Source organism: Palaemon carinicauda, chromosome 12 (assembly GCF_036898095.1).
Source record: "Palaemon carinicauda isolate YSFRI2023 chromosome 12, ASM3689809v2, whole genome shotgun sequence".
Taxonomy (NCBI): domain Eukaryota; kingdom Metazoa; phylum Arthropoda; class Malacostraca; order Decapoda; family Palaemonidae; genus Palaemon; species Palaemon carinicauda.
Window position 1 is genome coordinate 10,504,256 of NC_090736.1, and position 18,731 is coordinate 10,522,986.

At 40.1% G+C, this 18,731-nt stretch overlaps 2 protein-coding genes across 2 annotated transcripts in view; one reads left to right on the plus strand and one right to left on the minus strand.

Annotated features, from left to right (window-relative positions):
- AGBE (1,4-alpha-glucan-branching enzyme) overlaps positions 1 to 18,731 on the plus strand; it is a 101,720-nt gene that overhangs the window by 31,713 nt on the left and 51,276 nt on the right. Inside the window, exons 5-6 of the mRNA XM_068384402.1 lie at positions 7,342 to 7,470; positions 8,297 to 8,441. Of these exons, the coding sequence (XP_068240503.1) occupies positions 7,342 to 7,470; positions 8,297 to 8,441 (274 nt within the window). The remainder of the gene's footprint in view (positions 1 to 7,341; positions 7,471 to 8,296; positions 8,442 to 18,731) is intronic.
- On the minus strand, positions 13,790 to 17,193 carry LOC137651214 (uncharacterized). Its single transcript, XM_068384401.1, has 2 exons — positions 14,221 to 17,193; positions 13,790 to 13,927 (listed from the first exon to the last, which is right to left on the minus strand). Exons 1-2 carry the CDS (start codon positions 16,520 to 16,522, stop codon positions 13,833 to 13,835), a joined length of 2,397 nt encoding a protein of 798 aa, XP_068240502.1. The 5' UTR covers positions 16,523 to 17,193; the 3' UTR covers positions 13,790 to 13,832.

Below are 18,731 nucleotides of genomic sequence, written 5' to 3' on the forward strand. Positions count from 1 at the left end.
TTAAATGGCCGACCCTTCCCTTAGACGGAAGTGTTGGTGTCGAAGAGAGTATAGACTCTCTTTCACTTTTTATGACCCACCCTTCCCTTAGACGGAAGTGTGTTTAGGTTTTTGGTAATTTTGCTTAACAAAGTTATAGATTATTTTATATCTCTCCGCCATTTATAGGCCTCTTCGATTAACTTTCCATTTATTATAAACTTATAAAAATTAATTTTTATGTTTGTTTATATGCGACCTTTCCTAATAGTAGGCGGTCCTTACTTGGAACCGAAGTTAATTAACATTGAGCCCGTCATATCGTTTTTCCTGTTAAGAATTTATGCTATTTTAATTTTAATGTTTTTGAAAGAATTTCTTTGATAGTCTCGTACTGTTTTCAAAGTTGAACTAACGTTTCGTTTAGTCTCCGCAGTTGTTGACGTTCAGAACGTTCAACTTGCGCTCTATCGTTACGATAGAGAGAGAGTATTTCACGGTTTCACGTTGCAGTAAGAGTAAACCGATTCTAGCGTTTCGTTCATTCTTTCTTAGCTTAAATGGTTTTAATTCTAATAAAGGAACTTTTTATTTGGGAAACCTTTCAGTTTTTTTTTCCTTTAAAAAATAATATGTTTTAACGATATATATAATTGGGCTCATCTCTCAGGTTCTAAGTCAAGAGAGAGAGAGAGAGAGATAGAGACGGAGGGAGAGAGAGGAGGATAAACGTTTCGTTCAAGCGGGTAACGTTGTTCTCGTTTTTTGCTCTTCTCCCTAGTCGCTATAGGGGAAGAAGGTAAAACGTTTCTAGAGTTTTATTCTTGTTCCCAGGCTTTATGCGGTGAGAGATTTTAAACGTAGTTTATTTGATCTAGTGTTTAGTCTCTTTTCCAGCCACTGAATTCTTTATCTTTCATTATGTTTTTCTGTTACATTGTAATACTGTTTTCGCAATTACTACCTTTTAATGAAGGATAGGATTGCGTGTTTCAGGTACAAACCACTTAAAGTTTCGAGTTCAGTGAAATAAGTGCAAACAGAAAATCAAAAGTGATAAAGTGATATGCGCAAAGTGTTACAGTGTTGCGTTCAAGGGTTCGTCTGTTCGTGCCAGCTGTTCACCTAGTCCGATACCTCTTACAAGCTCCCAAGCCCAGGGGAGAAGTAATGTCGAAGGACTTATGGGTTCCACAGGCCTTGATCGACGAACAGACGTTTCCCTCCGTGGTTTCGGGTGTATCTACACACGTTGCCGACGTGATCACCCCACCCACACAAAGACGAGAGAGCCCATTTATTCCTCGTCTGCGGAAGAGGTTTCTCGCAGAAACCATGGACCAAATCTTGCAGCTTTTAAGTGCAAGTCGGTCCCTTCCGCGCAAGTCCAACGGCCTAGGTGTAGCCACTGGGTCAGTTCGGACTCGCTGCAGTACGACAACTGCACACCTCCCAAGAGAGGCAAGGTGGTACCGCAACAGGCAGTAACTCCGTCTGTTGCCGCACCAGCTGTTTTAGACCCTCAGTCACAACGGACAGTAGCTCCGTTTGTTGTTGTCTTTCATAGACCCTAGTGGTCCATGCTGCAGACTATACAGTCTCAGCTTGCTCCTTCATGCAGGAGTATCGTGCTGGAAGGTTGACAATGCACCTGTTAACCTACAACCCGCCGAGGTTGTGCGCTCAGCAGATACTGCGGCTGCCTGCTCCCACCCTCCACCTGTGAGAGCTCCACCACCGATGCGCAGTCCACCCTGCCAGACGCATGTTCTTGCTGCACCATCTGCTAACATGCGTGAGCTAATGCATCAGCAGTGGGAAGGTTCTGTAGAGCTGCCGGGTTCCAGCACTATGCGGCATTCTCCGCAGCCCATGCAGCATGCTCTGCATACAGCATGCTCCGCATACCATGCAGCATGAGCCGCATACCTTACAGCATGCTCTGCATACCATACCGCATGCTCCTCAACCCACCGCAGCCCCTCCCACACACCAGCACTCTGCTTTTGTTGTTGCCAGCTCCCACACTCCGACTGCGGAGAAGGTTGACGATGCACCCGTGGGCCTACACCTCCCACGGTTGTGCGCCCGGCATGGCTTCCTGCTCTCACACTCTTGTTGTGAGAGCTCCTCCACCCATGCACAGTCAACCCTGCCAGATGTATGATGACTCCCACACACAGAGCACTCCGTTGCCGTGCGTGAGCTACCACAAGCTGCCGTGTTTTGACACGGTGTGTCAGCCTCCGCAACACACTGTGGTTACCGCCACTCGCCAGCAGCAAACTAGTCAGTCAGGAGTTGAGGCTTCCCCACACAACTTTGGTTGTTGCCAACTCACAGACTGTCATACAGTTACATGACGTTGCCTTCTGGTCTGCTACTTATACACCAGTGCTGTATGTCCTCACGCTCCTGTTGTGGTTGACAGTTCAGTTTTTGACAGTTCACAGACTGTCAAGCAGTTTCATAACGTTGCCTTCTGGTCTGCTGCTTTTGCACCAGTGAAACCCTCACTGAGAGAACCTAGCTTTTCTAGGATATGGTTCCTGTAGATGAGAAAGTGCTGTTCTCCCTCCTTCTGATATTCCCTTGAGGACTCTGTCATTTGGAGAGGAGCCTTAAGCTGCTTAGCCTCCTATGGACTTTTATTTAAGCATAACATGCTTCCAGGGAGGGTAAATGGTTCCGCTTCAGTCGCTAACCCCGTCTGTTGCCACACCTGCTCCCATAGACCTTGGGCTTTGTTGCAAGACATGCAGTCCAAGCTTAGTCCTTGATAGAGGATTTTTTACGGAGAAGACCCTTCTTGCCAACGACCTTCCTACCGGTTGGTTGTACGCCCTGTTGACGCTGAGGTATCCTACTCACGTCCGCCAGTTGAGATGGTTCCTCCACCGGTGCGACCCAGTGTGGGTTGCCAGTCGCACGTTGATGTTATGCTACTCTCGGAGGTGGTTGTGGACGTTCAGTGTGTCACTGGGAAGACGTTCAACAACCAGCAGAGGTGACTTGTTGTGACGCAGTGCGGCAACCTCAGCAACCCGATAAGGGGTTGTCTGTACTACCCAGACAGTCTAGACAGTTTCGGGTTGTCGCTGTACTCCCTCGCTTCCCCATGGTTGACAGTTCACAGACTGTGCAGCAGTACCATGATCTTGTTTCCGGCTCCGTCACGCATCCACCAGTGCGACCGGATTCAGCGAGTCAGACGTTGCCCACTCCGTTGCCGTTTCCTCATCAGTTTCGGATGAGGAACCCTCTGATGAGGACATGGCTGAACAAGAAGATCAATCCCCAGCCCTGCTATCCATCCAGAAGATGCTGAAGAAGGAATACGGCCCTGTCAGGCTGTGGATGAGTCTGGTTAGGACACTGTCATCCGTGGTGCATTTGGTGTCACTTGGAAGACTACACCTCCGTCCTCTTCGGTTTCATCTAGCTCTTCACTGGAAAAGGACAAGACGCTAGAAGCGGTCTCGATCCCGGTTTCCGGAAGATAAGTCTGGTCTAACCTGAGGAAAGGACTTTATCAACCTTTTATAGGGTCTTCCCCTGACTGTTCAGACTCCCAACCACGTTCTCTTCTCAGACGCATCGGACGTAGGCTGGGGTGCGACCTTAGGCGGTAGGGAATGCTCGGGATTATGGAACTCGCGTCAAAGGACAATGCATTTTAACTGCAAGAAGCTTCTGGCAGTAAGTCTGACCTGGAAAAGCTTCAGGTCTCTCCTTCAAGTAATGGAGGTCAACACGGACAACTCCCTGCTTTGATGTTCATCTCCTAGCAAGGAGGGACCTACTCTCTGACATGGTGCGAGTTCGCTAGTGACCTCCTCTCCTGTTCAACAGGTCTAGACTTTTCACTAGTAACAAATTTCTTCCAAGGCAACTTGAATGTCTTAGCAGTTTGTCTCAGTAGGAAGGGACAATAATTCCAACATATTGGACCCTCCACAGAGATGTATGCAAGAGACTTTGGGTCACCTGGGGCCATCCAACCATAGATCTCTTCGCAACCTCGATGTCCAAGAGGCTCTCAACAGACCCAGCAGTGGTTCTTTTAGATGCCTTTCTACTAGATTAGTCTCATCTAGATCTATATGCATTCCCTCCGTTCTAGTTTGTCAACAAGGTACTGCAGAAGTTCGCCTCTCACGTTGGGACAAAGTTGACACTAGTTGCTTCCCTCTGGCCCGCGAGAGAATAACTTACCGAGGTACTTCGATGGCTAGTAGACGTTCCCAGAACTCTTCCCCTAAGGGTGGACCTGCTACGTCTGCCACGCGTAAGAAGGTACTCCAAGGCCTCCACGCTCTTCGTCTCACTGCCTTCAGAGTATCGAAAGACTCTCGAGAACTAGAGGTTTTTCGAAGGAGGCAACTAGAGCGATTGTTAGAGCAAGGAGAACATCCACCCTTAGAGTCTACCAATCGAAGTGGGGAATCTTCCTAAACTGGTGCAAGTCAGTATCCGTATCCTCGACCAGTACCTCTGTAACTCAAATAGCTGACTTCCTCTTTTATCTGAGAAAAGAGCGATCTCTTTCAGCTCCCACTTTCAAGGGTTACAGAAGCATGTTGGCATCAGTCTTCCGTCACAGAGGCTTAGATATTTTTAACAATAAAGATCTACAGGACCTCCTTAAGTCTTTTGAGACCACGAAGGAGCGTCGTTTGGTTACACCTGGTTGGAATTTAGACGTGGTTCTAAGATTCCTTATGTTAGACAGGTTCGAACCACTTCAATCAGCCTCCCTGAAAGATCTCACCTTTAAGACTCTTTTCCTGATATGCTTTACCAGCTAAAAGAGTCAGTGAGATTCATGCCTTCAGCAAGAACATCGGATTTTCATCCGAAACGGCTACATGTTCTACATCTTGGTTTTCTAGCCAAACACGAGCTGCCTTCTCGGCCTTGACCAATATCGTTTGTTATTCCAAACTTATCGATATGGTTGGAAATGAACTAGAAAGAGTATTATGTCCTGTAGAGCTCTTAAGTTCTATTTTAAAAACCTTTATGAGGCCCGTCTGAAGCTTTATGGTGTTCAGTTAAGAATTCATCTTTGCCTATGTCAGAGAATTCTTTATCCTATTATTTTCAGACTGTTAATACGAGAAGCTCATTCCCTTCTGAATGAGGAAGACCAAGCTTGGCTGAAGGTAAGGACACACGAAGCTAGAGCTATCACAACTTCCGTGACCTTTTAATAAAATAGATCTTTGCAAAATATTTTCGACGCAACCTTTTGGAAAAGCTAATCAGTGTTCGCGTCTTTTATCTTAAGAATGTCCAGTCTCTTTACGAGAACTGCTACACTCTGGGACCATTCGTAGCAACGAGTGCAGTAGTGGTGGGGGCTCCACCACTACAATTCCCTAATTCCAGAACCTTTTTAATCTTTCTCTTGAAATATTTCTGGGTTGTCCGGAAGGCTAAGAAGCCTTCCGCATCCTGGTTGATTTGGCGGGTGGTCAAATTCTTTCTTGAGAAGCGCCTAGATTAGAGGTTGTGATGAGGTCCTTTAGTATGGGTTGCAGCCCTTAATACTTCAGCACCTAGGAGTCGCTCAGCATCCTAAGAGGATCGCTAGGCTCAGTAAGGAAGACGTACTTAAAAAGGCAGAGTAATGGTTCAAGTCGACTTCCTTACCAGGTACTTATTTATTTTATGTTTGTTATTTTGAATAACGGCTAAAATAAGATACGGGATACTTAGCTTCTTTGTTAACATGTATGCTGGTCTCCACCCACCACCCTGGGTGTGAATCAGCTACATGATCATCGGGTAAGATTAATATTGAAAAATGTTATTTTCATTAGTAAAATAAATTTTTGAATATACTTACCCGATGATCATGAATTGAAGGACCCGCCCTTCCTCCCCATAGAGAACCAGTGGACCGAGGAGAAAATTGAGTTCTTGTTGACAAGAAGTACTTGAGTACCTACTCACAGATGGCGCTGTTGTGTACACCCCCACCTGTATAGCGATCGCTGGCGTATCCCGACCGTAGATTTCTGTCGGGCAACAGAGTTGACAGCTACATGATCATCGGGTAAGTATATTCAAAAATTTATTTTACTAATGAAAATAACATTTTAACCGCCATACGGTTTATATTTGTAAATGATGTATCTGGACATCATTGTCTGTATTACTGGGCATGTTTTTGACATATAACAACAGCAAAGTGGTTAATGAGCAGGAGGATGGTGAATCCTATACCAACCCATTAATCTTTGCTTGGTATTTGTTTTCAACTGGGGAGACGGATCTTTTTTTGATTAGATACATATTTACATGTACAACTCAAATCCTTTCGGTCTTTCATCCATATGAAAGACGGAGAGGGAATAGCAATGGGCTTCGTTTAGCTTCTCAATAGACGAAGCATTGATCACCACCGGCGAAGAAATTGAACCTTTCCAATTTGGGTTACAGGGAACTTCCATCCAGTGAGTCTTCCTAATTAAAAGAAGAGGGTTTTATGTTCTGTACAAATAAATAACAAATATTTAAGAGTACATTTGTATTTTTTCTAGCTATACAAACTTAAGTTGTTTAATCTAACTTCCCTCCTCAACCACCCTTCTCATTCCTGGGCTGAAGGTCAAAAGTGAAGGTTTTCTGACTAGAGAGGGGGCTGAGTTCCTTGCTCTGCACCCTCATCAGTTGGAGAACTGCTTGTTATCCAAGTTTAACCCTTTTACCCCCAGGCTATTTGGAAATTTCCAACCCTTAACCCCCAGGGGGTTATTTTTTTCCCAGCACATTTTACAGTATATTTTTTTTAAATTGCTCTAACAGCCTTAATTTTTGTCATAGAGAGGTCAGGTTGGTCTCATTCTCTTGGAAAATGCCTGAATTTTCTCAAAAAAATTATCAAAAACATGAAAAAAAAAATTTTATAGCATTTTTTTGCGAGGACGTACCCGTACGTCCATGGGGGTAAAGGGATGGCTTTTGTGAAATGTACCAGTACGTCCTTTGGGGGTAAAAGGGTTAAAAACCAATGTTAGCTTATGCTGCAGTACTCCTCCCAATTAAAGGACTTGTGTTTGTATGGTTATGAAAAATGCAAATTATTTAAAAAGATTATGTTCATGCTAATTAATTTTTGTGTGTATTTTGTGTACAAATATAGAATCAAATACTAAACATTATGATTTTAGGGCTTGGAACCTGGGTTACACAGTGTTCTAAATGTGCATTCTGCTTTATTTATTTTTTTTCATTTTTCCAATGATTATGCACCATCATTCAAGCTCATTATTCAGTACGTACATAGTATATCAAGATTGCTTTTAATTCTTAGTACTTCCCACTGGTATTTTTATTAAAAGTGGTTTGTTTCAGATTGGTGTGCTAACAGCAGAGAACCAAATGGTAGACAGATTATCACCATGGGCAAATTATGTCATGAAACCAACCAAGACTGAGGGTCTTGCTTATCACCAGTTATTCTGGAATCCTCCTGTTGAAGAGGTGAGAATTTCTTTTTTTCTCCAGAGTAGTTTTAAAATTTCTTTTTTTCTCCAGAGTAGTTTTAAAATTTCTTTTTTTCTCCAGAGTAGTTTTAAAATTTCTTTTTTTCTCCAGAGTAGTTTTAAAATTTCTTTTTTTCTCCAGAGTAGTTTTAAAATTTATTTTTTTCTCCAGAGTAGTTTTAAAATTATATATACAGTAGTATGTACAAGCTGCAATTCATTTAATACTAGTGATACAGTAAACCCTGCTATTTTTTATAATATTTATAAATTTCTTACATTCAAACATGAAAAGATAGGTGATTTTATTGTCTACAATATGTACATTAATTTTTTGAAAAAAACAAAAATCTTCCATATGATAAATAGTCACCTTTGAAAATGACTTTAATACATTGATAAGATAATACATAAAGAAATAAGAATGCTAAGAAAATTTCCAATGTACAACTTTTAGAACATAGAATTCTCTTTCAAATGGTTTTTAAATAAAAAATTGACCGAGAAAGGGGGCGGAACACCTTGCCCTGCTCCCTCTCCAATTGGATAACTGCTTGTTATCCAACTTTAATGACTGATTCCAGCTTACACTAAAGCAATCTTCCTATTAAAAGGATTCAGTTTTGTTTTTCTAGGAAAAGTGCAAATTACTTGAAAAAATTTTCATATATATACTCACAGTGTACCTCTGCATGTAACATTTACCATACTATATCTTTCCTTTCTCATGTCAGATTATACCTCTGTGAAATTATTATCTTCCTGTTTTATGACCAATTGAATGGATATGTATATACCCTATACATATATTTCTATTATTTCAGCGTTATGTTATGAAGCATCCACGGCCAAGTAAACCAAAGAATTTGAAAGTGTACGAGTGCCATGTTGGTATTGCTACCGATCAGTACAGAGTGGGAACATACAAAGAATTTGCCCAGAATATCCTTCCAAGAATCGTCAAATTAGGTATTATATCGTTTCGTTTGACAAATTTATTTAAGTGTGTTAATAGTCATGCATTTCTATCATTTCTGATATCACATTTTTACATAGTAGCTTTGCTCTCTTGTTCCATAACAGGAACGTTTTGGTAACCTTGTATTATGCAGAGTTAATTCACCAGTAATATTTATATCACTTTGTATAGTTAGTGTTAAGTAGTGAATAAGATTATATTAATATGGTTTTCAATATTTTATCATGTGAAATCTCCTATCTTATGATCTACCAAGAGCAAAACATTCAATGATCATATATGAAAGTAACTTGTTTTCACAGTTCACTTTCTGTTCATCAAAGTGATGTAGCTCCAAGTACCATAACTTTTTTTTTTCTCCAATTTCAATTCAATTGTCCCATGGTGTTCTCAATACAAAGAACAAAAGATTTTCTCGTACCTTCATTCTACATGAAATATAAGTCAACATAATGATTGTTGTTGTGCTATGAAGTAAGTATACTTTATTGTACTTTTCTTTTATCAAAATCAGTAGAAATTGAGGTCTGTTTGATAACTTCTATATTGCCTGCTGATTGAGAAAACTTGTGCAGATAATGTTTTAAAGTTAAGACATCTCCAGTTACAAATCATTCAGGTATATGAGAGTTTAGATTTATAAAACATGGGTCTCTATACTATTTTATTATGATAATGATTATCCTTGATTGTTTAGGCTAAAACATCCAGATTTTATAATGAATGTTTTCATATCAACTCTTTATGTTCTTATGCATATACAAACCTTTTGTCCTTTCAAACAAGAATATGACTTCAGCGGCACTGAAATGCCCATTGAATGGTTAACAAGGTCAGTGACAGCTGACACGACATGGAAACCCCCCCACCTGCCTGCCACAAAATGGTCATTTTTCTGGCCACAACAGGTACAGAAGTACTCTAGCATCTCGCTCCTCTCTTGCCTTTTGCATCTTTTCTTATATTCATTTATGATCTGTTGTATATTTTGCTTTTTGGAGCATTTCTTTGTAAATGGGATCTCAACAAAAATTAAGCATGTGGCAAAAGGAATTTTTTCCCTATGGAGATACAAACTTTCGAAACTCTGTGTTGTGTACGTTTGTGAAAGGGTTAACTATAAGTAGCCCCCTCCTCTTTGGAGTGTTGTTCTATCTCGCCTGATCAGGAATTCATATCATAGCTCATTTTGCTTTTTGGTAGTTGATCTGCCTTGGGAGGAAATTACCTAATTCAGACCGAGTGTCGCTCTCACCTGCATGACCAATAGGGAGAATTATTCTTATGGTGGGTTCACCGACAGTGTTCCCCAGATGGTGATCTTTGTGTTGTTGTGTCGGTGAGTATGCCCATTGTAGTGGTTTGTGTTGCAGCTGAGGAAGTTGAGTTTCTTCCTCAGAGGGACTGCATTTGTTATCAGTCACAAAAACCGTGATTCCTTTGTGAAAAGAAAGAATAGTTGGCAAGGAGAAGTAAACTTCACCTTATCTCCCCCTTCTCTACCAATCTCTTTTCTTTCCTCCATTCGTTTCATCAGATAATTTTTTCCATGAGAAGAAAGTCATTTGCTCCTCCAGGAGGGTGTGATGGTACCTAGCCTCTAACTGGTACCTTTAGGGTCAGTCAAGCGAGTGTAAGCCGCTGTTGCAGTAACCGCTGTGCATGAGGAGGTGAGCACTGAGCAGTCTTGCTCTGACTGAACAACAGTACTGTAGGCTAAGAGAGGGTGGAGCCGTATACAGCCACCTTTCTTGTTGCTATCGTGATATGGAGGATTGTTCCTTACCCTGGCACGTGCTCTGTGCTGTACAGAACTCACCCACTGACTGTTACCTTTGGGGTTAGTTAGCGATCACGAGCTTTTAAAAAATAGCGACCCTGCATTGCTGGAAAAGCTTCAGTCAAAGAAAAAGAAGCCATTGTTAGCTTGATGTTACTTCTAATGCTGTTTCATAATTTTCCTATCTTGGACTGATCAATACCAGCAGTAGGCTGAAGTGAGTATTATTTATGTTATTCTTTTTGGCATTATGGGATTTAGCCAATGGAGCTGCTGACCTGTACCTGTTAGCGATTGTGAGCTTGGGGTAACATCTACCACTGTTCAACTTGATGCTGCTATGGAGTTTTTTCACTAATGGGTATCTTCTTGGTCAGTCAACAAGGTGAGACTGCTGTTTGTGGAGCAAATACCAACTTCTAGGTTTTTGAGATCAAGGATATGCTGTGTGAAGCTATTGCCCTCTTCTTCTTCCTCCCCTTCTAATGCTGACAATTCTTTTCAGAATAAAAAGGAGGAGGCTGATCGCAAGAATTTCCGAGGGATTTCAAGCAATCTCTCCCCTCTTTCGAAGGAAGAACACAGTTCCCACCCAAAACCTGATCCCATGCGGAGCAAAATACTGGGCCATGAGTCTAATAAAGCTGTGCTGGGTTGATCAATTATGTCAATGGGTGATCGGTCCCTCAAGGGGTTGATCAAGCGAGGCCGATGGTCTTTGGGCGATTTGACGAGGCTGACGGCACGTGGGGTGGATACCAATGATGTTACGAGCTAAATGATCAAGGAGCTTGAGCTTCCTTCTTCACCATTTACCTGGACGATGGAGTATCTCTTTGCTCTCTTATTTTTCACAAAGTACTTAAGTATGTGAAAGAGACATTACTACTGCTCAGCACTGGCTCTGCACTCAAGCTCGCAGTGTACTGTGTTAAGTCTGTCAGTGACTGGTCCCCGCTTTAGGCTTCTAAACGTTGAGGCAAGCGGACTACGTGGAACGAGACCATTTGCAGTTTGAAATTCTAGATTGGACCAATCTCATCCCAGTTGAACACTTGCTGTGGTATAGAAGACATGGAATCTGTGAACTTTTTAAATTTCTACACAAATTTCTTTGCTGCAATGACACCGGAGCTCTCACCCTCACCATGTCGCATAACACTATTGTTATGATTCGTATCTATAACTCACGATTTCATGTAGCACTTTTATAGATCATAACAATATTCTTAGAAGTTAGTGCTAGTTTACTAGGTTCAATTTAAAGTTTATAATTTAAAAGGGAAAATAGATAATCACTTTTTAACCACTTTTAACCACTTTTAATTACAATATATATATTCTACACGTATGTACAGAAATATAAAGAAATAATGATAGATAAATTCATAACTTTCTCTTAAATAAATCCACTGGTGTTTCGAAACAAAATGAACAATAATATCTTACCGAATACAAATAAACACTTTTAAAACCAAGTAATAAATCCAAGAACCGTTAATCACCAATCCAGGAAGCACACTGGACAAAGCAAACTTTATTGTCGAAGTAAACAATATTTGGTCATCCATGGACCATGGAACAAACAAACAAACAATACTTAAATTACAACTAGTTAGTCACACCATCTAGTGACTGAAAACAACCATACATTTTTAAGGATACTCACTCCATCTAGTGACTGATAAGAAAACTAAATAAAAATATTTAATAAATATACAACGGGAATCATAACATATCCCCCCACAAAAAGTCGTCATCACCATCAAGATGACTGAAAAGACTATTTTAATATTCTCTATCATGTAGGATTCCGTGATAACATGTCTGCACATACATTGTCTTTTCCTTTTATATGGTGTATTTGAAGATCATATTCTTGTAGCATCAGCCACCATCTCATGAGTCGATGATTTTTCGTTCTCATTCTCTGTAAAAACGTTAGAGGCTGATGGTCCGTGTAGACATTGATAGTAAATGGAGAACAATGGAGATAAGCTGCAAACTTCTCCAATGCAACCAATAACCCAAATGCTTCTTTTTCAACCGTTGCATAGGGTCGTTGGTGAGGTTTGAGCTTCTGAGAAGCATACATTACTGGATGCAAAATTCCATCTGTCCCTTCCTGTAGCAGTACAGCTCCCGTTCCCAAGTCGCTGGCATCAACCTCAATTGAAAAGGGTTTCTTAAAATTTGGTGCCTGCAAAACTGGAAAAGATGCCAGGATGCGTTTTGAGTATTCAAAGGCAGCCTTGCAATCGTCAGTCCAATTAAATTTCTTTTTACTGCTTGTAAGAGAAGTGAGAGGAGCGACCACATCCGAGAAATTTTCGCAAAAACGTCGATAGTATCCAATCATTCCCAGGAATCGTTGAACTTCTCTTCTAGAGGTGGGAGGCTGTATGGCAATGATATCCTTCACCTTGGCATCTACTGGTGCCACTTCATTGCTTCCCACAACGTATCCAAGGTACTGTATCTTGGCATGTCCAAAGTCACTTTTCTTCAGGTTTATTGTCAAACCTGCCTTCCTCAGACGCAGCAATACTTCTTTCAAGCCCTTCATGTGGTCCGACCAAGACTTTGATCAATCAAATCATCCACTCTAGGCAGTGGGTATGCATTTGTGACAGTGAGTTTATTAACCTGTCTATAATCGGTGCAGAGTCGAAACGATCCATCGGGTTTTCGTACTAATAAACACGGTGAAGACCAAGGACTGTCACAGCTTTCGGCCAAGTCGTTATCCAGTAGAAACTGAGTTTCTTTTCTCAATATAGCTCTCTTGTATGGGGATACTCGATAAGGTGCTTGCTTGCATGGGGTTGTTCCCTCTTTCAAAATGATAGTATATTCCAAAAGATTAGTTTGTGTTGGTACATCTCCACACAGATCTCTGAAAGACTTCAGCAAACGTTCCACATCCATAGCCTGGCGAGAACCTAAATGCATTAATTTTGCGGAGATATTAATTAAAATTTCAGAATTGGAGAGGTGAGAATCATTACCTATTTGAAAATCATTCTCTGGAACAATAACCGAATCATTCTTAACGTTTACAGCTGCAAGCACTGTCGACTTCACTTTAGTCATCTCTGACACAAAAGGCTTAAGTCTATTCACATGAACAAGATGCCTATCTTTCCTCTTACCAGTAGTTTCAATTTCATATACATTATTGCCCCGTCTCTCTACTACAGTATAGGGTCCTTCAAAACGACATTCTAAAGACTTTTTAGTGGGATTAAGCATTAAAATTTGATCACCTGGTTTAAATTCTCTTATTACAGTTTTAACATCAAACCTTTTCTTCATACTATTTTGGGCTTTAAACAGATTCTGATGTGCAAATACTCGAGCCTCATCTAATTGCTTTTTAAGAGTAACAGCATATTGATGTAAGTCTTTACCTGATTCATGGTTTTCCAGCCAGACATCATATAAAACCTTTAAGGGTCCTCTAATACTCCTACCATAAAGTAGTTCAGAAGGCGAATATCCCAAACTGTCTTGCTGAGTATTTCTTATGGCGAACAACACAAACGATAGTCCCTCATCCCACTCCTTCTGATGTTCATGGCAGTATTTAGTCAGAGCCTCCTTAAGCGTCTGGTGAAATCGCTCTAGCGCCCCCTGGCTTTGCGGATGATAAGCTGTAGATATTGAATGGTGAACACCCATAGCCAACATAACATCCTGAAAAAGCTTTGATGTAAAATTGGTACCACGGTCGGTTTGAACAACTTTAGGTATGCCATATTGAGTAAAAACCTTGATAAGGTGTGGAATAAGATTCTTAGTAGTTATATTCCGTAGAGGAATAGCATCTGGATATCTAATACTAGAACACATTATAGTCAACATGTATTGGTGCTGTCTTTTTGTTTTTGGTAGAGGTCCAACGCAGTCAATAATAACTTTTTCAAAAGGAACATTACAGACTACTTGAGGCACCAAAGGAACTGGTTTAGGTGCTTGGTTTGGCTTACCTACTTTTTGACAGGTTACGCAACAATTGCAGAATACCTTCACATCACGAAAAAGGCTAGGCCAATAAAAATATTGCAATATACTGTATGCTGTCTTCTTGATCCCAAGATGAGTAGTAGAGACTTCATGGGCCACCTTCATCACATGATTTTTCAGAGATGCTGGAACCACCAACTGTTGTTTAACTTCCCAAGAGGCAGTTGCTGCTGCAGTACTTCCTCTATATTTCCTCATTAGCACTCCAGCTTTCAAGTAGTAACATGTAGATTCTGCCATACTCTCCTTCTCTGTCAATGCATTCTTAAACAAAGGCTGTAAAGAGACATCGTTAATTTGTTCATGTTTCAAATCTGTGACATTAATTTTATATACATCATTGCATGATGATGTCAATACATTTCCAACTTTTCCATTACAACCTTTCCTACTCGTAGTATCAAAACTATTCTCCCTAACCACAGTAGGAATATCAGGTTGAACACTTTCATTAAACAAACTATGGAGAGAGTAGTCAAAATCTGTCCCTAAATCTAAACGTACTCCATCTCTCACCTTGTCATCCTCAACTGCAGACCTAGCACCACATTCAACAGCATTGAACTGGTCATCAATACTAGGTACCGATTCGGTCAAAACAATACCACGCAGGCCTCTGCTGCGTTCAACTACACAAGATGGGAACAACTCAGGTTCCACATCCTCCAATTGCTGAACCGGGCTGACTTCCAAAGGATTATCACATACCACTGGGTCCGGCACCACAAGATTACCTGCAACATCATTTCCAACAAGAACATCTACGCCAGGAATCGGAAGAGACTCTACAATACCCACAATGATATTACCCTTGAATATGCCACAATCCAAATGCACTCTAGCCCGAGGCAAAGAAGTCAAACCACCTATGCTCCTAACTATTACTTTATCATTGGTAAGACAGTCCTCTAACCCAGGTACTGCCCCTCTTACAACTAAACTCTGTGATGAACCGGTGTCCCGCATTAGCTTTACAACAACACCCTCACTATGTTCATCACCAGTAACCAAAACTCCGTCAAAGCAGAATGGTTTGAAACCATCAACACCACCAGCTGACTCAGCATTTATATCGAAACAAGAGAAATTAGATTCCTCTGCTTTACTCTTTCTTTCATTCTTCCTAGAATGTTTGGGACATCTAGCTTTCACATGACCGACCTCACCACACGAATAACAAGTTACACTTGAACTAGCACCAGAGCCAAGAGATTTAACAGATAATCTATAAGGACTTGTTGGTGGTGAGTTTTGAGGTGACTTACCTGGTGTCTTCCTGGATTGGTTACCTGAATAGCGAGGTCTTAATAACCTAAAATTTTCAGCAAGTACAGTTGCTCTTTGAAGAGTAGTTACTTCTTTCTCAAATAAATACCTCTGCGTATCAATGGGTATACCTCTTATAAATTGTTCTACTAATATTAATTCTCTATATTCATCCATGCTCGAAACACCAGCAGACTTTAACCACTTATCATGCATACGCACAATATTATGGGAATATTCAACATACGACTGGTTGTCAAATTTACGATATTTACGGAACTTTAAGCGGTAATATTCCGGGGTGAGTTCGTACACACGCAAGATAGATTCTTTAATAAAATCATAATCTTTACCTTCTTCTAATGTTAAAGCAAGAAAGGCAGACCGACCTTTACCCTTTAAAGCAGGTTGAATAAGAATTGGCCATATTACCTTAGGTAACTCTAAACTATCTGCCAACTTCTCAAATAAAGCAAAAAATTCATCAGGCGAGTTTTCGTCAAAGGAAGGAATCATCTTTGAATACTTAATTACATTAGTGTTACTATCTTCTAACCGAGCTACACCACCAGTTTCGCGTTCAATTTTAAGTTGTTCTAACTTATACTTATATTCACGCTCTTCACGTTCTAACCGCTCTTTCCGGTCTCGTTCTTCACGTTCTGACCTCTCTTTCCGGTCTCGTTCTTCACGTTCTGACCTCTCTATTCTATCTTTCTCTCTTTCTCTCTCAGCATATTGCAACTCTAACCTCTTTACCTCTAACACTGAACTTATTTCATCACAAAGATCAAACGCTTCTTCAGTTAATATATCATTATCAACCAATTTACTTATAACAAAATGCTTGACTTGTGATTTACGCCACGTTTTCTTGACATCACGAACAAATTCATATTCACGCGCAATAGATAGCCAGTCCTCTTTACGTATCGTATGCGAACGCAAATAACCAATAGAGGGTTGACTAACAAATGCACTCAAATCAAAAGGCTCCATAACTACAATAATTTTTACTATTCAAAACTAAATTTAAATATTAAACTTTACACTTCACTTAATGTTTTTTGGTCGAAAAAAATCAATAATACAGAGCAGCCATCAATAGTCAACTAAAATGAAAAAAAGTTTCACAAAACTTCGCTCGATTAATATATTTAGAAAATACGCATATGTTCGATAATAGAGGCAATTAGGAAAATTTCTGTACATACCCGACGTGTAGAATATCCTGGCCAGGTCACCATTTGTTATGATTCGTATCTATAACTCACGATTTCATGTAGCACTTTTATAGATCATAACAATATTCTTAGAAGTTAGTGCTAGTTTACTAGGTTCAATTTAAAGTTTATAATTTAAAAGGGAAAATAGATAATCACTTTTTAACCACTTTTAACCACTTTTAATTACAATATATATATTCTACACGTATGTACAGAAATATAAAGAAATAATGATAGATAAATTCATAACTTTCTCTTAAATAAATCCACTGGTGTTTCGAAACAAAATGAACAATAATATCTTACCGAATACAAATAAACACTTTTAAAACCAAGTAATAAATCCAAGAACCGTTAATCACCAATCCAGGAAGCACACTGGACAAAGCAAACTTTATTGTCGAAGTAAACAATATTTGGTCATCCATGGACCATGGAACAAACAAACAAACAATACTTAAATTACAACTAGTTAGTCACACCATCTAGTGACTGAAAACAACCATACATTTTTAAGGATACTCACTCCATCTAGTGACTGATAAGAAAACTAAATAAAAATATTTAATAAATATACAACGGGAATCATAACACTATCGATGCCTGATCTTTTGAAGTTTTTGAACCAGCCATTTCTGGCTTTTAATGTTTCTTTTTCTTTGTCTGCTGATATACAGGGCTCATTTTTCAAAAGCTTTTCTTACAAAATCGTTGCTTTTTCGCGAATGATGTTCTCCGTCATCATATCTCCTGCTAAGTGATTCTCATTGATTCATATGAGAGGCGAATTTTCAAAGTTATCAAGAATACGTGGTCATAGGTTTGTCGAAGTAAGCATCCATTTTGCACCATAAATTACTTTTATTTCTTCTTTCTTCTTAAAAATTGGGCTTATCATGGATGTTGCATCATTCTACATTTTTGTCAGTTCTGCCACATGCATACTTTTATCATACTTCTTGATAATTTCTTTTTTCAACTCAAAAGTAATCATCTTATTTCCTTCTTTCCTGATCCTCTTGTGGCCATTGTCTAATGCTTCTGTATACAGTACTGTTTACACTGTTAACTTGACGTGAGCAGTAGTGCTCACAGTTCTTTAAAAAATACATTGTCCCAACTTTGTAAATGAATACTGCTATAGATGTAAAGTGGTATGACTACTGTGGAGTAAGTGAAAATGTTATACCAGAGGGTGGGGAATGTGATCAAAGGCAAAAAAATGGCTTAAAAAATCACAGAAACAATTTGGGGGTTTATTGGTACTGAGCATCTGTTATATGTGTAGTGCGTGCTATATATGTTAGTACTTTTCCACAAAAAATGCAAACACAGATGAAAATATTTGGTAGCAGACTGATACAGTGGACGTATACTGAAAGGAAATTTCATGGGTCTCTGTCTGTATAGATTGCCTTACCTTGTGTAAGTTCTAGCGAGAGACCAATGAGGAATGGGGATTGCTGTGACGTCACATTAGTGTGCAGTATTTCTCAGTTAACATGAACGTTTGTTGTTTGATTGTATGTTAGTTTGTGTCGATTTTGTAAATGTTTTGTAGTTCGTTTGTGGGCCCGAGTATGTATTATTGGTTTGTGTGTGAATATAGTCTACTGTTCCGAGATCAACGTATTCCAAGTTATTCTTAAACTGAGGTATTACTGTACCCTTTAACAACTTAATACCCATTTCAGTGCTGCTGAGAACTTTCTGTATGATTCAGGTTTGTATAGCTAAGTAAAGTACAATTGTTCCTACCCAGTATACAAACCCTTGTCCCTCCATGGTGATACCTACCCCTTCCTTTGTTCCTGTCACCCAAAACCTTGTATCAGGGGTCCGGTGCCTATTTCTCCTCCCTTTATGTCTGTATCTAGGGTCCTTGTAAGTATGCATTACCCCTCCCCTGTGTCAGTCTGTCCCAGTGTTGTAGCTCCTGTTGGAGCAACGTGCGTGGTTTCTCCCCAGAGGGGGGGGGGGGG